Genomic DNA, 22,046 nt, shown 5'->3' on the forward strand with positions numbered 1-22,046 from the left:
ACTAACACCTTCATGTCAATGTAATGTCTGTCTTGTTGCTTTTGGTGTTTGTGTAAAATGTACATATGTTGAGTCTGTGAAAGTAGAATCTCCTGATCATCATCATTTGTATTGTATTATTCCGTATTGTATTCTATTATTCTGTATTGTATTCTATTGTTCTGTATTCTTCCACAATGAATACATTGAAATATGACGGAGATGAACTGAGTGACACTAGTGAGACAGACAGACAGCCAGAAAGACAGACAGCCAGATAGACAGACTAACAGACAGACAGACTAACAGCCAGATAGACAGACTAACAGCCAGATAGACAGACTAACAGACAGACAGACTAACAGACAGGCAGGCAGGCAGGCAGGCAGGCAGGCAGGCAGGCAGGCAGACAGACAGACAGCCAGCCAGACAGACAGACAGCCAGCCAGCCAGACAGACAGACAGACAGACAGACAGACAGACAGACAGACAGACAGACAGACAGACAGACAGACAGACAGACAGACAGACAGACAGACAGACAGACAGACAGACAGACAGACAGACAGACAGACACAGAGAGAGAAACATACAGAGAGACAGATGTCTTCTGGTGTTCTGGTTTATGTTTATGTTAGCAGCTATTAATAAGAATATAAAAGTATTCACAGTGCTGTATAGAGGAATCTGAAAACTGGGAGTCTCAAATCGTACTCTATTCCCTATTTAGTGCACTTCTTTTGACCAGGGCCCTGATCAAAAGTAGTGCACTAAATAGGGAATACTGTAGGATGCCATTTGGGATGATTGCCAGGTCCTTTTATCTCTGATTGAAATGAGATAATCCACTTACAAGCAAGTCGCTCAGCAATCCAATCACATCTGCTTTAGCAGGACATGCGTATCATACTGTGGTGCCGGTGCTGTGGGGAAGAATAGTTAGAGATATGTAACCAGGCTCTAGATATGTAACCAGGTTCTAGATATGTAACCAGGTTCTAGATATGTAACCAGGTTCTAGATATGTAACCAGGCTCTAGATATGTAACCAGGTTCTAGATATGTAACCAGGTTCTAGATATGTAACCAGGTTCTAGATATGTAACCAGGTTCTAGATATGTAACCAGGCTCTAGATATGTAACCAGGCTCTAAATATGTAACCAGGTTCTAGATATGTAACCAGGTTCTAGATATGTAACCAGGCTCTAGATATGTAACCAGGCTCTAAATATGTAACCAGGTTCTAGATATGTAACCAGGCTCTAGATATGTAACCAGGTTCTAGATATGTAACCAGGCTCTAGATATGTAACCAGGCTCTAAATATGTAACCAGGTTCTAGATATGTAACCAGGCTCTAGATATGTAACCAGGCTCTAGATATGTAACCAGGTTCTAGATATGTAACCAGGCTCTAGATATGTAACCAGGTTCTAGATATGTAACCAGGCTCTAGATGAGTCACCAGGCTCTAGATATGTAACCAGGTTCTAGATATGTAACCAGGCTCTAGATATGTAACCAGGTTCTAGATATGTAACCAGGCTCTAGATATGTAACCAGGCTCTAGATGAGTCACCAGGCTCTAGATATGTAACCAGGCTCTAGATATGTAACCAGGTTCTAGATATGTAACCAGGTTCTAGATATGTAACCAGGCTCTAGATATGTAACCAGGCTCTAGATGAGTCACCAGGCTCTAGATATGTAACCAGGCTCTAGATATGTAACCAGGCTCTAGATATGTTACCAATAAGGCTCTAGATATGTAACCAGGCTCTAGATATGTAACCAGGCTCTAGATATGTAACCAGGCTCTAGATATGTAACCAGGATCTAGATATGTAACAATGTTCTATATATGTAACCAGGCTCTAGATATGTAACCATGTTCTAGATGAGTCACCAGGCTCTAGATATGTAACCAGGCTCTAGATATGTAACAATGTTCTATATATGTAACCAGGCTCTAGATATGTAACCATGTTCTAGATATGTAACCATGCTCTAGATATGTAACCAGGCTCTAGATATGTAACCAGGCTCTAGATATGTAACCAGGCTATAGATATGTAACCAGGCTCTAGATATGTAACCATGCTCTAGATATGTAACCAGGCTCGAGATATGTAACCAGGCTCTAGATATGTAACCAGGCTCTAGATATGTAACCAGGCTCTAGATATATAACCAGGCTCTAGATATGTAACCAGGCTCTAGATATGTTACCAATAAGGCTCTAGATATGTAACCAGGCTCTAGACATGTAACCAGGTTCTAGATATGTAACCAGGTTCTAGATATGTAACCAGGCTCTAGATGAGTCACCAGGTTCTAAATATGTAACCAGGCTCTAGGTATTTAACCAGGTTCTAGATATGTAACCAGGCTCTAGATATGTAACAAGGCTCTAGATATGTAACCAGGCTCTAGATATGTAACCAGGCTCTAGATATGTAACCAGGCTCTAGATATGTAACCAGGCTCTAGATATGTAACGAGGCTCTAGATATGTAACCAGGCTCTAGATATATAACCAGGCTCTAGATATGTAACCAGGCTCTAGATATGTTACCAATAAGGCTCTAGATATGTAACCAGGCTCTAGACATGTAACCAGGTTCTAGATATGTAACCAGGTTCTAGATATGTAACCAGGCTCTAGATGAGTCACCAGGTTCTAAATATGTAACCAGGCTCTAGGTATTTAACCAGGTTCTAGATATGTAACCAGGCTCTAGATATGTAACAAGGCTCTAGATATGTAACCAGGCTCTAGATATGTAACCAGGCTCTAGATATGTAACCAGGCTCTAGATATGTAACCAGGTTCTAGATATGTAACCAGGCTCTAGATGAGTCACCAGGTTCTAAATATGTAACCAGGCTCTAGGTATGTAACCATGTTCTAGATATGTAACCAGGCTCTAGATATGTAACCAGGCTCTAGATATGTAACCAGGTTCTAGATATGTAACCAAGTGCTAGATATGGGGCACATACTCTGACACCACTGTTCTCTTTAGGATGACTGCTTACTCTGACACCACTGTTCTCTTTAGGATGACTGGTTACTCTGACACCACTGTTCTCTTTAGTATGACTGGTTACTCTGATACCACTGTTCTCTTTAGGATCACTGGTTACTCTGACACCACTGTTCTCTTTAGGATGACTGGTCCTCTGACACCACTGTTCTCTTTAGGATGACTGGTCCTCTGACACCACTGTTCTCTTTAGGATGACTGGTTACTCTGACACCACTGTTCTCTTTAGAATGACTGGTTACTCTGACACCACTGTTCTCTTTAGGATGACTGGTACTCTGACACCACTGTTCTCTTTAGGATGACTGGTTACTCTGACACCACTGTTCTCCTTAGGGTGACTGGTTCTCTGACACCACTGTTCTCTATATGATGACTGGTTACTCTGACACCACTGTTCTCTTTATGATGACTGGTGCTCTGACACCACTGTTCTCTTTAGGATGACTGGTTCTCTGACACCACTGTTCTCTTTAGGATGACTGGTTACTCTGACACCACTGTTCTCTTTAGTATGACTGGTACTCTGACACCACTGTTCTCTTTAGGATGACTGGTTATTCTGACACCACTGTTCTCTTTAGGATGACTGGTACTCTGACACCACTGTTCTCTTTAGTATGACTGGTTACTCTGACACCACTGTTCTCTTTAGGGTGACTGGTTCTCTGACACCACTGTTCTCTTTAGGATGACTGGTTACTCTGACACCACTGTTCTCTTTAGGATGACTGGTTATTCTGACACCACTGTTCTCTTTAGGATGACTGGTTACTCTGACACCACTGTTCTCTTTAGTATGACTGGTTACTCTGACACCACTGTTCTCTTTAGGGTGACTGGTTTCTCTGACACCACTGTTCTCTTTAGGATGACTGATTACTCTGACACCACTGTTCTCTTTAGGATGACTGTTTACTCCGACACCACTGTTCTCTTTAGGATGACTGGTTCTCTGACACCACTATTCTCTTTAGGATGACTGGTAATCTGACACCACTTTTTTCTATAGGATGACTGGTCCTCTGACACCACTGTTGTTTGCCTTCTTCTCCTATAAGAGAGAGAGAGAGATGTTCCTGACACTAGATGAGTCAAAATTCCTGGTCAGGAAGAATAGGGAGAGATAGAGTGGCAATTCGGAGCTGTTTGACCCGGACACAGATTAAGCCTTGTCCTAGACTAAAAAGCATAATCAATGAATCTCCATTGAAATTGCTTTTTAATCCAGGACTATACTCAATCCGGGTATAGCCTAGAACACTCATGTGTCCCTAGTTGAACCAAAGGATTGACCTTGATCTCATGAAGTAAAACACTTTGCTTAACTGTAGCAGTTTTCAGAGTGAATCATTGTATCAGTGGTGGTGGTGTATCCATTGATGCCAAGGGAAGGCAGGCTTCCCATTGTATCAGTGGTGGTGGTGTATCCATTGATGCCAAGGGAAGGCAGGCTTCCCATTGTATCAGTGGTGGTGGTGTATCCATTGATGCCAAGGGAAGCTTCCCAAAATCTTTTACCAAATTAAACATGAAAAAAACATCTACAATAATTTATCTTCTCATATCTATGAGTTTAATAATTGTCCTTCAATTCGCAAGAGGTTGAATGTATCTCATAGGCTGAGAAAGCATCAGAGCGAGGGAAACAGCGCCCCCTCTCTGTCTCTATGTGTAGGCCATCTATCTGATGCTGTCTGGTCAAAACGTGTATGACATTGTTTCTGCCCGTAGCGTTGAAGGCAAGGGAAGCCAGCGAGGATCTGGCCTCCATTCATAACAAGTATTACGCTACTCTACAAGCATTACGCTACTCTACAAGCATTACGCTACACTACAAGGATTACGCTACACTACAAGCATTACGCTACACTACAAGCATTACGCTACACTACAAGCATTACGCTACACTACAAGGATTACGCTACACTACAAGCATTACGCTACACTACAAGCATTACGCTACACTACAAGGATTACGCTACACTACAAGCATTACGCTACACTACAAGCATTACGCTACTCTACAAGCATTACGCTACACTACAAGCATTACGCTACTCTACAAGCATTACGCTACTCTACAAGCATTACGCTACTCTACAAGCATTACGCTACACTACAAGCATTACGCTACTCTACAAGCATTACGCTACTCTACAAGCATTACGCTACTCTACAAGCATTACGCTACACTACAAGCATTACGCTACACTACAAGCATTACGCTACTCTACAAGCATTACGCTACACTACAAGCATTACGCTACTCTACAAGCATTACGCTACACTACAAGCATTACGCTACTCTACAAGCATTACGCTACACTACAAGCATTACGCTACTCTACAAGCATTACGCTACACTACAAGCATTACGCTACTCTACAAGCATTACGCTACTCTACAAGCATTACGCTACTCTACAAGCATTACGCTACACTACAAGCATTACGCTACACTACAAGCATTACGCTACTCTACAAGCATTACGCTACACTACAAGCATTACGCTACACTACAAGCATTACGCTACTCTACAAGCATTACGCTACTCTACAAGCATTACGCTACTCTACAAGCATTACGCTACACTACAAGCATTACGCTACACTACAAGCATTACGCTACACTACAAGCTTTACGCTACACTACAAGGATTACGCTACACTACAAGCATTACGCTACTCTACAAGCATTACGCTACTCTACAAGCATTACGCTACACTACAAGCATTACGCTACTCTACAAGCATTACGCTACTCTACAAGCATTACGCTACACTACAAGCATTACGCTACACTACAAGCATTACGCTACACTACAAGCATTACGCTACTCTACAAGCATTACGCTACTCTACAAGCATTACGCTACTCTACAAGCATTACGCTACACTACAAGGATTACGCTACACTACAAGCATTACGCTACTCTACAAGCATTACGCTACTCTACAAGCATTACGCTACTCTACAAGCATTACGCTACACTACAAGCATTACGCTACACTACAAGCATTACGCTACTCTACAAGCATTACGCTACACTACAAGCATTACGCTACTCTACAAGCATTACGCTACACTACAAGCATTACGCTACACTACAAGCATTACGCTACTCTACAAGCATTACGCTACTCTACAAGCATTACGCTACACTACAAGCATTACGCTACACTACAAGCATTACGCTACACTACAAGCATTACGCTACACTACAAGCATTACGCTACTCTACAAGCATTACGCTACTCTACAAGCATTACGCTACACTACAAGCATTACGCTACACTACAAGGATTACGCTACACTACAAGCATTACGCTACTCTACAAGCATTACGCTACTCTACAAGCATTACGCTACACTACAAGCATTACGCTACTCTACAAGCATTACGCTACTCTACAAGCATTACGCTACACTACAAGCATTACGCTACACTACAAGCATTACGCTACACTACAAGCATTACGCTACACTACAAGCATTACGCTACACTACAAGCATTACGCTACTCTACAAGCATTACGCTACACTACAAGCATTACACTACAAGCATTACGCTACACTACAAGCATTACGCTACTCTACAAGCATTACGCTACTCTACAAGCATTACGCTACACTACAAGCATTACGCTACACTACAAGCATTACGCTACACTACAAGCATTACGCTACTCTACAAGCATTACGCTACTCTACAAGCATTACGCTACTCTACAAGCATTACGCTACACTACAAGCATTACACTACAAGCATTACGCTACACTACAAGCATTACGCTACACTACAAGCATTACGCTACTCTACAAGCATTACGCTACTCTACAAGCATTACGCTACACTACAAGCATTACGCTACACTACAAGCATTACGCTACACTACAAGCATTACGCTACACTACAAGCATTACGCTACACTACAAGCATTACGCTACTCTACAAGCATTACGCTACACTACAAGCATTACGCTACTCTACAAGCATTACGCTACTCTACAAGCATTACGCTACACTACAAGCATTGCGCTACACTACAAGCATTGCGCTACACTACAAGCATTGCGCTACTCTACAAGCATTACGCTACTCTACAAGCATTACGCTACTCTACAAGCATTACGCTACTCTACAAGCATTACGCTACACTACAAGCATTACGCTACTCTACAAGCATTACGCTACACTACAAGCATTACGCTACACTACAAGCATTACGCTACTCTACAAGCATTACGCTACACTACAAGCATTACGCTACTCTACAAGCATTACGCTACTCTACAAGCATTACGCTACACTACAAGCATTACGCTACTCTACAAGCATTACGCTACTCTACAAGCATTACGCTACTCTACAAGCATTACGCTACTCTACAAGCATTACGCTACACTACAAGCATTACGCTACTCTACAAGCATTACGCTACTCTACAAGCATTACGCTACTCTACAAGCATTACGCTACTCTACAAGCATTACGCTACACTACAAGCATTACGCTACTCTACAAGCATTACGCTACTCTACAAGCATTACGCTACTCTACAAGCATTACGCTACTCTACAAGCATTACGCTACACTACAAGCATTACGCTACTCTACAAGCATTACGCTACACTACAAGCATTACGCTACTCTACAAGCATTACGCTACTCTACAAGCATTACGCTACACTACAAGCATTACGCTAAACTACAAGCATTACGCTACTCTACAAGCATTACGCTACTCTACAAGCATTACGCTACTCTACAAGCATTACGCTACTCTACAAGTATTACGCTACACTACAAGCATTACGCTACTCTACAAGCATTACGCTACTCTACAAGCATTACGCTACTCTACAAGCATTACGCTACACTACAAGCATTACGCTACTCTACAAGCATTACGCTACTCTACAAGCATTACGCTACTCTATAAGCATTACGTTACACTACAAGCATTACGCTACACTACAAGCATTACGCTACACTACAAGCATTACGCTACTCTCCAAGCATTACGCTACTCTACAAGCATTACGCTACTCTACAAGCATTACGCTACACTACAAGCATTACGCTACACTACAAGCATTACGCTACTCTACAAGCATTACGCTACTCTACAAGCATTACGCTACACTACAAGCATTACGCTACTCTACAAGCATTACGCTACACTACAAGCATTACGCTACACTACAAGCATTACGTTACTCTACAAGCATTACGCTACTCTACAAGCATTACGCTACACTACAAGCATTACGCTACACTACAAGCATTACGCTACTCTACAAGCATTACGCTACTCTACAAGCATTACGCTACTCTACAAGCATTACGCTACTCTACAAGCATTACGCTACTCTACAAGCATTACGCTACACTACAAGCATTACGCTACTCTACAAGCATTACGCTACTCTACAAGCATTACGCTACACTACAAGCATTACGCTACTCTACAAGCATTACGCTACACTACAAGCATTACGCTACTCTACAAGCATTACGCTACTCTACAAGCATTACGCTACACTACAAGCATTACGCTACACTACAAGCATTACGCTACACTACAAGCATTACGCTACACTACAAGCATTACGCTACACTACAAGCATTACGCTACTCTACAAGCATTACGCTACACTACAAGCATTACGCTACTCTACAAGCATTACGCTACTCTACAAGCATTACGCTACACTACAAGCATTACGCTACACTACAAGCATTACGCTACACTACAAGCATTACGCTACTCTACAAGCATTACGCTACACTACAAGCATTACGCTACTCTACAAGCATTACGCTACTCTACAAGCATTACGCTACTCTACAAGCATTACGCTACTCTACAAGCATTACGCTACTCTACAAGCATTACGCTACTCTACAAGCATTACGCTACTCTACAAGCATTACGCTACTCTACAAGCATTACGCTACACTACAAGCACTACGCTACTCTACAAGCATTACGCTACTCTACAAGCATTACGCTACTCTACAAGCATTACGCTACACTACAAGCATTACGCTACTCTACAAGCATTACGCTACACTACAAGCATTACGCTACTCTACAAGCATTACGCTACTCTACAAGCATTACGCTACTCTACAAGCATTACGCTACTCTACAAGCATTACGCTACTCTACAAGCATTACGCTACTCTACAAGCATTACGCTACTCTACAAGCATTACGCTACTCTACAAGCATTACGCTACACTACAAGCATTACGCTACTCTACAAGCATTACGCTACTCTACAAGCATTACGCTACACTACAAGCATTACGCTACTCTACAAGCATTACGCTACACTCAAATTAACATCTGCTAACCATGTGTATGTGACCAATAACATTTGATTCGATATACAGTGGGGAGAACAAGTATTTGATACACTGCCGATTTTGCAGGTTTTCCTACTTACAAAGCATGTAGAGGTCTGTAATTTTTATCATAGGTACACTTCAACTATGAGAGACGGAATCTAAAACAAAAATCCAGAAAATCACATTGTATGATTTTTAAGTAATTAATTTGCATTTTATTGCATGACATAAGTATTTGATACATCAGAAAAGCAGAACTTAATATTTGGTACAGAAACCTTTGATTGCAATTACAGAGATCATACGTTTCCTGTAGTTCTTGACTAGGTTTGCACACACTGCAGCAGGGATTTTGGCCCACTCCTCCCTACAGATCTTCTCCAGATCCTTCAGGTTTCGGGGCTGTCGCTGGGCAATACGGACTTTCAGCTCCCTCCAAAGATTTTCTATTGGGTTCAGGTCTGGAGACTGGCTAGGCCACTCCAGGACCTTGAGATGCTTCTTACGGAGCCACTCCTTAGTTGCCATGGCTGTGTGCTTCGTGTCGTTGTCATGCTGGAAGACCCAGCCACGACCCATCTTCAATGCTCTTACTGAGGGAAGGAGGTTGTTGGCCAAGATCTCGCGATACATGGCCCCATCCATCCTCCCCTCAATACGTTGCAGTCGTCCTGTCCCCTTTGCAGAAAAGCATCCCCAAAGAATGATGTTTCCACCTCCATGCTTCACGGTTGGGATGGTGTTCTTGGGGTTGTACTCATACTTCTTCTTCCTCCAAACACGGCGAGTGGAGTTAGACCAAAAAGCTCTATTTTTGTCTCATCAGACCACATGACCTTCTCCCATTCCTCCTCTGGATTATCCAGATGGTCATTGGCAAACTTCAGACAGGCCTGGACATGCACTGGCTTAAGCAGGGGGACCTTGCGTGCGCTGCAGGATTTTAATCCATGACGGCGTAGTGTGTTACTAATGGTTTTCTTTGAGACTGTGGTCCCAGCTCTCTTCAGGTCATTGACCAGGTCCTGCCGTGTAGTTCTGGGCTGATCCCTCACCTTCCTCATGATCATTGATGCCCCACGAGGTGAAATCTTGCATGGAGCCCCAGACCGAGGGTGATTGACCGTCATCTTGAACTTCTTCCATTTTCTAATAATTGCGCCAACAGTTGTTTCCTTCTCACCAAGCTGCTTGCCTATTGTCCTGTAGCCCATCCCAGCCTTGTGCAGGTCTACAATTTTATCCCTGATGTCCTTACACAGCTCTCTGGTCTTGGCCATTGTGGAGAGGTTGGAATCTGTTTGATTGAGTGTGTGGACAGGTGTCTTTTATACAGGTAACGAGTTCAAACAGGTGCAGTTAATACAGGTAATGAGTGGAGAACAGGAGGGCTTCTTAAAGAAAAACTAACAGGTCTGTGAGAGCCGGAATTCTTACTGGTTGGTAGGTGATCAAATACTTATGTCATGCAATAAAATGCAAATTAATTATTTAAAAATCATACAATGTGATTTTCTGGATTTTTGTTTTAGATTCCGTCTCTCACAGTTGAAGTGTACCTATGATAAAAATTACAGACCTCTACATGCTTTGTAAGTAGGAAAACCTGCAAAATCGGCAGTGTATCAAATACTTGTTCTCCCCACTGTATATATATATATGTTTTAAATTTGCCAATCAGCGTCGAGCTCAACTGTGAATGGTCCTGGCGCAGCAACAAAAAAAAAGTGTCAAGGGAAGCCATTTTGTATTTGGCTTCACACCTATCAAATCTCATTGAGAGCATAAGTCATGGACAGTAAAACTTGAATTGTTAAAGTTGGACTTGTTTTTTTACTTAATTCTCCGTACTGGCCGATGATTATAACTGTGATTCTGATCCAACCATTAATTCAGACATTGTTGTGCCCCTGGCCTGAGAGGATGGAAGTTAAATATGTAGCTAGATGTAGAAGGCTAATGCTAATGGCTAAGGCTAATGGCTAATGTTAACCTCTACAGGTGTCGGTTGAGCTAACGTGCGCTAATGTGATTAGCATAACGTTGTAAGTAACAAAAACATTTCCCAGGACATAGACACATCTGATATGGGCAGAAAGCTTAAATTCTTGTTAATCTAATTGCACTGTCCAATTTACAGTAGTGAAATAATAACATGCAATTGTTTGAGGATAGTGCACAGTTATGCACTTGAAAATGTTACCGAGTCAGTGTGGAGGCTATATACAGGGGGTACCGGTACAGAGTCAATGTGGAGGCTATATACAGGGGGTACCGGTACAGAGTCAATGTGGAGGCTATATACAGGGGGTACCGGTACAGAGTCAATGTGGAGGCTATATACAGGGGGTACCGGTAAAGAGTCAATGTGGAGGCTATATACAGGGTGTACCGGTACAGAGTCAATGTGGAGGCTATATACAGGGGGTAACGGTACAGAGTCAATGTGGAGGCTATATACAGTGGGGTACCGGTACAGAGTCAGTGTGGAGGCTATATACAGGGGGTACCGGTACAGAGTCAATGTGGAGGCTATATACAGAGTGTACCGGTACAGAGTCAATGTGGAGGCTATATACAGGGGGTACCGGTACAGAGTCAATGTGGAGGCTATATACAGGGGGTACCGGTACAGAGTCAATGTGGAGACTATATACAGGGGGTACCGGTACAGAGTCAATGTGGAGGCTATATACAGGGTGTTACGGTACAGAGTCAATGTGGAGGCTATATACAGGGTGTTACGGTACAGAGTCAATGTGGAGGCTATATACAGGGGGTACCGGTACAGAGTCAATGTGGAGTCTATATACAGGGTGTTACGGTACAGAGTCAATGTGGAGGCTATATACAGGGGGTACCGGTACAGAGTCAATGTGGAGGCTATATACAGGGGGTACCGGTACAGAGTCAATGTGGAGGCTATATACAGGGGGTACCGGTACAGAGTCAATGTGGAGGCTATATACAGGGTGTACCGGTACAGAGTCAATGTGGAGGCTATATACAGGGGGTACCGGTACAGAGTCAATGTGGAGGCTATATACAGGGGGTACCGGTACAGAGTCAATGTGGAGGCTATATACAGGGGGTACCGGTACAGAGTCAATGTGGAGGCTATATACAGGGGGTACCGGTACAGAGTCAATGTGGAGGCTATATACAGGGGGTACCGGTACAGAGTCAATGTGGAGGCTATATACAGGGGGTACCGGTACAGAGTCAATGTGGAGGCTATATACAGGGGGTACCGGTACAGAGTCAATGTGGAGGCTATATACAGGGTGTACCGGTACAGAGTCAATGTGGAGGCTATATACAGGGGGTACCGGTACAGAGTCAATGTGGAGGCTATATACAGGGGGTACCGGTACAGAGTCAATGTGGAGGCTATATACAGGGGGTACCGGTACAGAGTCAATGTGGAGGCTATATACAGGGTGTACCGGTACAGAGTCAATGTGGAGGCTATATACAGGGGGTACCGGTACAGAGTCAGTGTTTGGGGGTACAGGTTAGTTGAGGTAATTGGTACTAAACCAGTCATAGGTTGTCATTGCTTCTTAGCTCCAGAGACTGATTACATTTACATTTACATTTAAGTCATTTAGCAGACGCTCTTATCCAGAGCGACTTACAAATTGGTGCATTCACCTTATGATATCCAGTGGAACAACCACTTTACAATAGTGCATCTAACTCTTTTAAGGGGGGGGGGGGGGTTAGAAGGATTACTTTATCCTATCCTAGGTATTCCTTAAAGAGGATTATTGCTATAGATGGTCACCCAATGATAATAAGTGTTTGTTGGCAAGGTCTGTTTTCATGGGTCTGTTTTCATGGGTCTGTTTTCATGGGTCTTTTTTCATGGGTCTGTTTTCATGGTTCTGTTTTCATGGGTCTGTTTTCATGGGTCTGTTTTCATGGGTCTGTTTTCATGGGTCTGTTTTCATGGTTCTGTTTTCATGGGTCTGTTTTCATGGGTCTGTTTTCATGGGTCTGTTTTCATGGGTCTGTTTTCATGGGTCTTTTTTCATGGGTCTGTTTTCATGGGTCTTTTTTCATGGGTCTGCTTTCCCCACTCGTGTGGTGTTGTTACCATCCCTGTGGCCTGTGCTATTCCGTTCTAGCTCTACTACCATGTCTAAGGCCACAGCTCCCTGTGCTATCATGTGTACGATGTATTGACCATCTCTGTGCTATCTTGTGTCTCTTCCAGGTCTGCCACCATGTCTAAGGCCACAGTGAAGAAGCTGCACTGGCGTTCCAAGGTGCAGGAGAGTTTTGTTCCCCTGGGGGGTGGGTCTGGGGAGCTTGGTGTGGCCATCGGGGGCGGGGCTGACTACGGAGAGTTCCCATTCGTCACAGCAGCACCGGGAGGCGGGGCCACGGTGGGTGATGTCATACTGGAGATCGGGGGCACGCCCGTCCTGGGCATGACGCTAGGAGACGTGAGAGGGGTCCTCAACTCATGCCCCCATCCCATACGCATTAAAACTGTCTCGCCAGGTACACACACACACACACACACACACACACACACACACACACACACACACACACACACACACACACACACACACACACACACACACACACACACACACACACACACACACACACACACACACACACACACACACACACACCAACCGGGAACTAGACAAAACCTCCAAAGGACCATGACACAACGTCCCAAGAATGTCCTTAAAACGTCCTGGGGGATGTTCCTGGTACCAACCGGGAACTAGACGTCCCTCCAGGGGACCATAACACAACGTTCTGACCATTTTAGTGGACCACTTCGTGACGTCCTGGGGACGTCCTAACCACTTATTTTCGTTTGCAGGGTAGTAAAATGAAAGCCCTGAGGACTAGTAAAATGAAAGTCCTGAGGACTAGTAAAATGAAAGTCCTGAGGACTAGTAAAATGAAAGTCCTGAGGACTAGTAAAATGAATGTCCTGAGGACCAGTAAAATGAAAGTCCTGAGGACTAGTAAAATGAATGTCCTGAGGACTAGTAAAATGAATGTCCTGAGGACTAGTAAAATGAATGTCCTGAGGACTAGTAAAATGAAAGTCCTGAGGACCAGTAAAATGAATGTCCTGAGGACTAGTAAAATGAAAGTCCTGAGGACTAGTAAAATGAATGTCCTGAGGACTAGTAAAATGAAAGTCCTGAGGACTAGTAAAATGAATGTCCTGAGGACTAGTAAAATGAATGTCCTGAGGACTAGTAAAATGAAAGTCCCGAGGACCAGTAAAATGAAAGTCCTGAGGACCAGTAAAATGAAAGTCCTGAGGACTTGTAAAATGAAAGAGTTGAGGACTAGTAAATGAAAGTCCTGAGGACTTGTAAAATGAAAGTCCTGAGGACTAGTAAATGAAAGTCCTGAGGACGTCCCGGGGCCTCATTTATAAACTGTTCATACTTTCAAAATATACCCCAAAAATGTGCGTCCAACACTTTTCAAACAAAAATTGGTATTTATAAAAATGTAGTTAACTTCACGTGAAATGTCTTATGTTTTATTTTCAATGTCTTGTCAATAAACCGAAAAGGAGAGGGTATTTATTTCAAATGTTTTTTTTTCATTTTTTTTCTCTCTATGAATGTTTTATTCAAATCCCTTCCTGAATTGACTGATTTCAATTCAGATTGACCCTAAACCTGCTAGCTTCTAGCCTCTGAATTCAATTCAGATTGACCCCAAACCTGCTAGTTTCTAGTCTCTGACTTCAATTCAGATTGACCCTAAACCTGCTAGCTTCTAGTCTCTGACTTCAATTCAGATTGACCCTAAACCTGCTAGCTTCTAGCCTCTGACTTCAATTCAGATTGATCCTAAACCTGCTAGCTTCTAGCCTCTGACTTCAGTTCAGATTGACCCCAAACCTGCTAGCTTCTAGCCTCTGAATTCAATTCAGATTGACCCTAAACCTGCTAGCTTCTAGCCTACAGTCCAGCCTGTGTAGTGAGTCGCCTGTGCTGTACCCAAACACTATTTGAAATCATTCCAAATACGTTGAGCATTTGCTCTAGAGTGCCTGGAGTGCCAGATGTGCAGGGTTTACCGTTTTTTAAATTGTATTTTTCATTTTTAATTAATTTCACCTTTATTTAACCAGGTAGGCCAGTTGAGAACAAGTTCTCATTTACAACTGCGACCTGACCAAGATAAAGCAAAGCAGTGCGACACAAACAACAACACAGAGTTACACATGGAATAAACAAGCGTACAGTCAATAACACAATAGGAAAAAAAGAAAGTCTATATACAGTGTGTGCAAATGGCGTGAGGAGTTTTTATTGGTCCATTAAGCCAGGCAAGCTCAATCAAGCACAGATAAAGTAATTGAAATCATTTGAACACAGGCTTGCTACTGTCCACTGGTCTACTGCCACTACTGTCTACTTCTCTACTGTCTATTGCTCTGCTGTAACTTGTCCTACTGTCTACTGCTCTACTGTCACTTGTCCTACTGTCTACTGCTCTACTGTCACTTGTCCTACTGTCTACTGCTCTGCTGTCACTTGTCCTACTGTCTACTGCTCTACTGTCACTTGTCCTACTGTCTACTGCTCTACTGTCACTTGTCCTACTGTCTACTGCTCTGCTGTCACTTGTCCTACTGTCTACTGCTCTGCTGTAACTTGTCCTACTGTCTACTGCTCTACTGTCACTTGTCCTACTGTCTACAGCTCTACTGTCACTTGTCCTACTGTCTACTGCTCTACTGTCACTTGTCCTACTGTCTACTGCTCTACTGTCACTTGTCCTACTGTCTACTGCTCTGCTGTCACTTGTCCTACTGTCTACTGCTCTGCTGTAACTTGTCCTACTGTCTACTGCTATACTGTCACTTGTCCTACTGTCTACAGCTATACTGTCCTGTAACAGGTAGTCTGTACTGTCCTGTAGTAGGTAGTCTGTACTGTTCTGTAGTAGGTAGTCTGTACTGTCTTGTAGTAGGTAGTCTGTCTTGTAGTAGGTAGTCTGTCCTGTAGTAGTTGGTCTGTCCTGTAGTAGGTAGTCTGTACTGTAGTAGGTAGCCTGTACTGTCCTGTAGTAGGTAGTCTGTCCTGTAGTAGGTAGCCTGTACTGTAGTAGGTAGCCTGTACTGTAGTAGGTAGCCTGTACTGTAGTAGGTAGTCTGTACTGTAGTAGGTAGCCTGTACTGTACTGTAGTAGGTAGTCTGTACTGTAGTAGGTAGTCTGTACTGTAGTAGGTAGCCTGTACTGTAGTAGGTAGTCTGTACTGTAGTAGGTAGCCTGTACTGTAGTAGGTAGTCTGTCCTGTAGTAGGTAGCCTGTACTGTACTGTAGTAGGTAGCCTGTACTGTAGTAGGTAGTCTGTACTGTAGTAGGTAGCCTGTCCTGTAGTAGGTAGTCTGTCCTGTAGTAGGTAGTCTGTCCTGTAGTAGGTAGTGTGTACTGTAGTAGGTAGTCTGTCCTGTAGTAGGTAGTCTATCCTGTAGTAGGTAGTCTGTCCTGTAGTAGGTAGCCTGTACTGTCCTGTAGTAGGTAGCCTGTCCTGTAGTAGGTAGTCTGTCCTGTAGTAGGTAGCCTGTCCTGTAGTAGGTAGTCTGTACTGTAGTAGGTAGCCTGTCCTGTAGTAGGTAGTCTGTCCTGTAGTAGGTAGTCTGTCCTGTAGTAGGTAGTGTGTACTGTAGTAGGTAGTCTGTCCTGTAGTAGGTAGTCTATCCTGTAGTAGGTAGTCTGTCCTGTAGTAGGTAGCCTGTACTGTCCTGTAGTAGGTAGCCTGTCCTGTAGTAGGTAGTCTGTACTGTAGTAGGTAGCCTGTCCTGTAGTAGGTAGTCTGTACTGTAGTAGGTAGTCTGTCCTGTAGTAGGTAGTCTGTCCTGTAGTAGGTAGTGTGTACTGTAGTAGGTAGTCTGTACTGTAGTAGGTAGTCTGTACTGTAGTAGGTAGTCTGTACTGTAGTAGGTAGTCTGTCCTGTAGTAGGTAGTGTGTACTGTAGTAGGTAGTCTGTACTGTAGTAGGTAGTCTGTCCTGTAGTAGGTAGTCTGTACTGTAGTAGGTAGTCTGTACTGTAGTAGGTAGTCTGTCCTGTAGTAGGTAGTCTGTCCTGTAGTAGGTAGTGTGTATTGTAGTAGGTAGTCTGTTCTGTAGTAGGTAGTGTGTACTGTAGTAGGTAGTCTGTACTGTAGTAGGTATTGTGTACTGTAGTAGGTAGTCTGTACTGTAGTAGGTAGTCTGTCCTGTAGTAGGTAGTGTGTACTGTAGTAGGTAGTCTGTACTGTAGTAGGTAGTGTGTACTGTAGTAGGTAGTCTGTACTGTAGTAGGTAGTCTGTCCTGTAGTAGGTAGTCTGTACTGTAGTAGATAGTCTGTACTGTAGTAGGTAGTCTGTCCTGTAGTAGGTAGCCTGTACTGTCCTGTAGTAGGTAGTCTGTACTGTAGTAGGTAGTCTGTACTGTAGTAGGTAGTCTGTACTGTAGTAGGTAGTCTGTACTGTATTACGTACTGTAGTCTGTTCTGTATTACGTACTGTAGTCTGTTATGTAGTAGGTAGTCTGTACTGTAGTAGGTAGTCTGTACTGTAGTAGTTGGTCTGTACTGTATTACGTACTGTAGTCTGTTCTGTTGTAGATAGTCTGTACTGTAGTAGGTAGTCTGTACTGTAGTAGGTAGTCTGTACTGTAGTAGTTGGTCTGTACTGTATTACGTACTGTAGTCTGTACTGTAGTAGGTAGTCTGTACTGTAGTAGTTGGTCTGTACTGTATTACGTACTGTAGTCTGTTCTGTAGTAGGTAGTCTGTCTTGTAGTAATCTATCTATCTCTGTAGTAGGTAGTGTGTACTGTAGGAGGTAGTAGGTCCTGTAGTAGGTAGTGTGTACTGTACTGTAGTATCTCATGCTAAGTTGAATGTGATGGTCTTCACTCTATTACTTAACCTCTGTGGTCTCCATGGAGACCAAGGATGTTGAGGAGGATTGATCACTGTCAGAGACACGAGGGGAGGAGGGGAGGGAATGAGGTTTGACTGTCAATGGAGGCTAGGAGAGGAAGGATGGGGTGAGGAGTGGACAGAAAATTCAGACAGAGAGTGAAAGATATATAGGATGAAAGGAGGGGTCTGGAGGGATGGATGCAACAGAGAGATAGAGTCAGAGAGAGAGAGACAGAGAGAGGTAGACAGGTAGACAGGTAGACAGACGGACTGGGTGAAGGGACGGAGGATAGCCTGCCCCATCTGACAGGGACATGTAATCTACGCAGTCCACTAATAAACAGCGGTGACCTGTCGTTTGGGTCATAAAGCAGTTGATAGAATGAATTGATCTGGGATATAATGTCTCTATTTCAGGGCTCTCCAACCCTGTTCCTAGAGCTACCCTCCTGTAGGTTTTAACTTCAACCCTGTTCCTGGAGAGAAACCCTCCTGTAGGTTTTAACTCCAACCCTGTTCCTGGTGAGATACCCTCCTGTAGGTTTTAACTCCAACCCTGTTCCTGGAGAGAAACCCTCCTGTAGGTTTTAACTCCAACCCTGTTCCTGGAGAGAAACCCTCCTGTAGGTTTTAACTCCAACCCTGTTCCTGGAGAGAGACCCTCCTGTAGGTTTTAACTCCAACCCTGTTCCTAGAACCACCTTCCTGGAGGTTTTAACTCCAACCCTGTTCCTGTAGAGAGACCCTCCTGTAGGTTTTAACTCCAACCCTGTTCCTGGAGAGAAACCCAGTAGGCTTTAACTCCAACCCTGTTCCTGGAGAGCTAACTTCCTGTAGGTTTTAACTCGAACCCTGTTCCTGGAGAGCTACCCTCCTGTAGGTTTTAACTCCAACCCTGTTCCTGGAGAGCCACCATCCTGTAGGTTTTAACTCCAACCCTGTTCCCAGAACTACCTTCCTGTAGGTTTTAACTCCAACCCTGTTCCTAGAACTACCCTCCGTGTAGGTTTTAACTCCAACCCTGTTCCTGGAGAGATACCCTCCTGTAGGTTTTAACTCCAACACTGTTCCTGGAGAGAGACCCTCCTGTAGGTTTTAACTCCAACCCTGTTCCTAGAGAGAAACCCTCTTGTAGGTTTTAACTCCAACCCTGTTCCTGGAGAGATACCCTCCTGTAGGTTTTAACTCCAACCCTGTTCCTGGAGAGAAACCCTCCTGTAGGTTTTAACTCCAACCCTGTTCCTGGAGAGAGACCCTCCTGTAGGTTTTAACTCCAACCCTGTTCCTGGAGAGAGACCCTCCTGTAGGTTTTAACTCCAACCCTGTTCCTGGAGAGAGACCTTCCTGTAGGTTTTAACTCCAACCCTGTTCCTGGAGAGAGACCCTCCTGTAGGTTTTAACTCCAACCCTGTTCCTGGAGAGAGACCCTCCTGTAGGTTTTAACTCCAACCCTGTTCCTGGAGAGAGACCCTCCTGTAGGTTTTAACTCCAACCCTGTTCCTGGAGAGAGACCTTCCTGTAGGTTTTAACTCCAACCCTGTTCCTGGAGAGATGCCCTCCTGTAGGTTTTAACTCTAACCCTGTTCCTAGGTTGTAGAGCCCTGTGTTTAGGCCAACTGTACATGCTGACCAAAGGGACATTGGGTAGAAGGAGGGTATTAGCGAAGGGAAAGGGCTTTGAGAGAAACAAATCAATTCACTCTTTGACGCATAGGATGAGGGAGCTGAACATGGTTTAATGTTGTTTTTGATGTTCTGTTCAGTTGTGATTTGGTTCAGTATTGATTTGGTTCAGTTGTGATTTTGTTCAGTTGTGATTTGGTTCAGTTGTGATTTGGTTCAGTTGTGATTTGGTTCAGTTGCGATTTGGTTCAGTTGCGATTTGGTTCAGTTGCGATTTGGTTCAGTTGCGATTTGGTTCAGTTGTGATTTGGTTCAGTTGTGATTTGGTTCAGTTGTGATTTGGTTCAGTTGTGATTTGGTTCAGTTGTGATTTGGTTCAGTTTTGATAAGATGTAATTACTCTCATGTTTCTGTATGTTGTTTCACCCTGTCCTGTCTCAGTGTGATGACACAGTACAACGGTACATGGAGGGAGCACACACACACACACACACACACACACACACACACACACACACACACACACACACACACACACACACACACACACACACACACACACACACACACACACACACACACACACACACACACACACACACACACACACACACACACACATTCAGCCTGCAGCAGTGTAGGGACATAAAGTAAAGAGGTCACTGTTACCAATGTGACTGTAATCCCTTAAATGGCGCCTTCACAACATCTTTGGGTGTCCTTCACTACAGCTACAGACAGACAGACAGACAGACAGACAGACAGACAGACAGACAGACAGACAGACAGACAGACAGACAGACAGACAGACAGACAGACAGACAGACAGACAGACAGAGCGACAGACAGAGCGACAGACAGAGCGACAGACAGAGCGACAGACAGACAGACAGACAGACAGAGCGACAGACAGACAGACAGACAGACAGACAGACAGACAGACAGACAGACAGACAGACAGACAGACAGACAGAGCGACAGACAGAGCGACAGACAGACAGACAGACAGACAGACAGACAGACAGACAGACAGACAGACAGACAGACAGACAGACACAGACAGACAGACAGACAGACAGACAGACAGACAGACAGACAGACAGAGCGACAGACAGACAGACAGACAGACAGACAGACAGACAGACAGACAGACAGACAGACAGACACAGACAGACAGACAGACAGACAGACAGACAGACAGACAGACAGACAGACAGACAGACAGACAGACAGACAGACAGACAGAGCGACAGACATAGCGACAGACAGACAGACAGACAGACAGTACGACAGACACACAGACAGACAGACAGACAGACACACAGACAGACAGACACACACACAGACAGACAGACAGACAGACAGACAGACAGACAGACAGACAGACAGACAGACAGACAGACAGACAGACACAGACAGACAGACAGACAGACAGACAGACAGACAGACAGACAGACAGACAGACAGACAGACAGACAGACAGACAGACAGAGTGTAATAATTTGTGTGCTCCTGCTTTTTGATCGTGAGGTTTTCTAAGTCTTTGGCTAGTCCTGAGAGATACACACAGTGCACGTCAGACCAGGGTGAAGTACTTCACTAATCCTGTATTGTTTATTGCTGACATGTGATAACATACAGTATGTCCTGTCTCTCTCGTGCAGGCTCTACTCTGTGTAAGGACCTGAGGTTGTATCTGAGCAAGTGTTTTACTCCAGGATCCATGGACAGCCAGCTGCAGCAGGTGATCAGGGAGAACCTGTACCTCCGAGCCGTCCCCTGTGAGTAGCAATGTGATAACTATAACTAGACATACATACACCGCTAAGCTGTCCCCACTCACCCCCTCCAACCTCTCCACCCTACACACTCACCCCCTCCAACCCCTACACACTCACCCCCTCCACCCACTACACACTCACCCCCTCCACCCACTACACACTCACCCCCTCCAACCTCTCCACCCTACACACTCACCCCCTCCAACCCCTACACACTCACCCCCTCCAACCCCTACACACTCACCCCCTCCAACCCCTACACACTCACCCCCTCCAACCCCTACACACTCACCCCCTCCACCCACTACACACTCACCCCCTCCACCCACTACAC

The 22,046-nt window shown here is 44.2% G+C and overlaps 1 protein-coding gene across 5 annotated transcripts in view; it reads left to right on the top strand.

Annotated features, from left to right (window-relative positions):
* LOC139557906 (membrane-associated guanylate kinase, WW and PDZ domain-containing protein 1-like) overlaps positions 1–22,046 on the top strand; it is a 170,713-nt gene that overhangs the window by 27,196 nt on the left and 121,471 nt on the right. For all 5 annotated transcript variants that reach the window (XR_011671489.1, XM_071373235.1, XM_071373237.1 and 2 more), the window contains exons 2-3: positions 13,609–13,898; positions 21,596–21,712. Coding sequence is in view for 4 of the 5 variants with exons in the window: in XM_071373235.1 (XP_071229336.1) it covers positions 13,619–13,898; positions 21,596–21,712 (397 nt within the window). In the remaining variant the exon portion in view is untranslated. The remainder of the gene's footprint in view (positions 1–13,608; positions 13,899–21,595; positions 21,713–22,046) is intronic.

Source organism: Salvelinus alpinus, chromosome 28 (genome assembly GCF_045679555.1).
Source record: "Salvelinus alpinus chromosome 28, SLU_Salpinus.1, whole genome shotgun sequence".
NCBI lineage: Eukaryota > Metazoa > Chordata > Actinopteri > Salmoniformes > Salmonidae > Salvelinus > Salvelinus alpinus.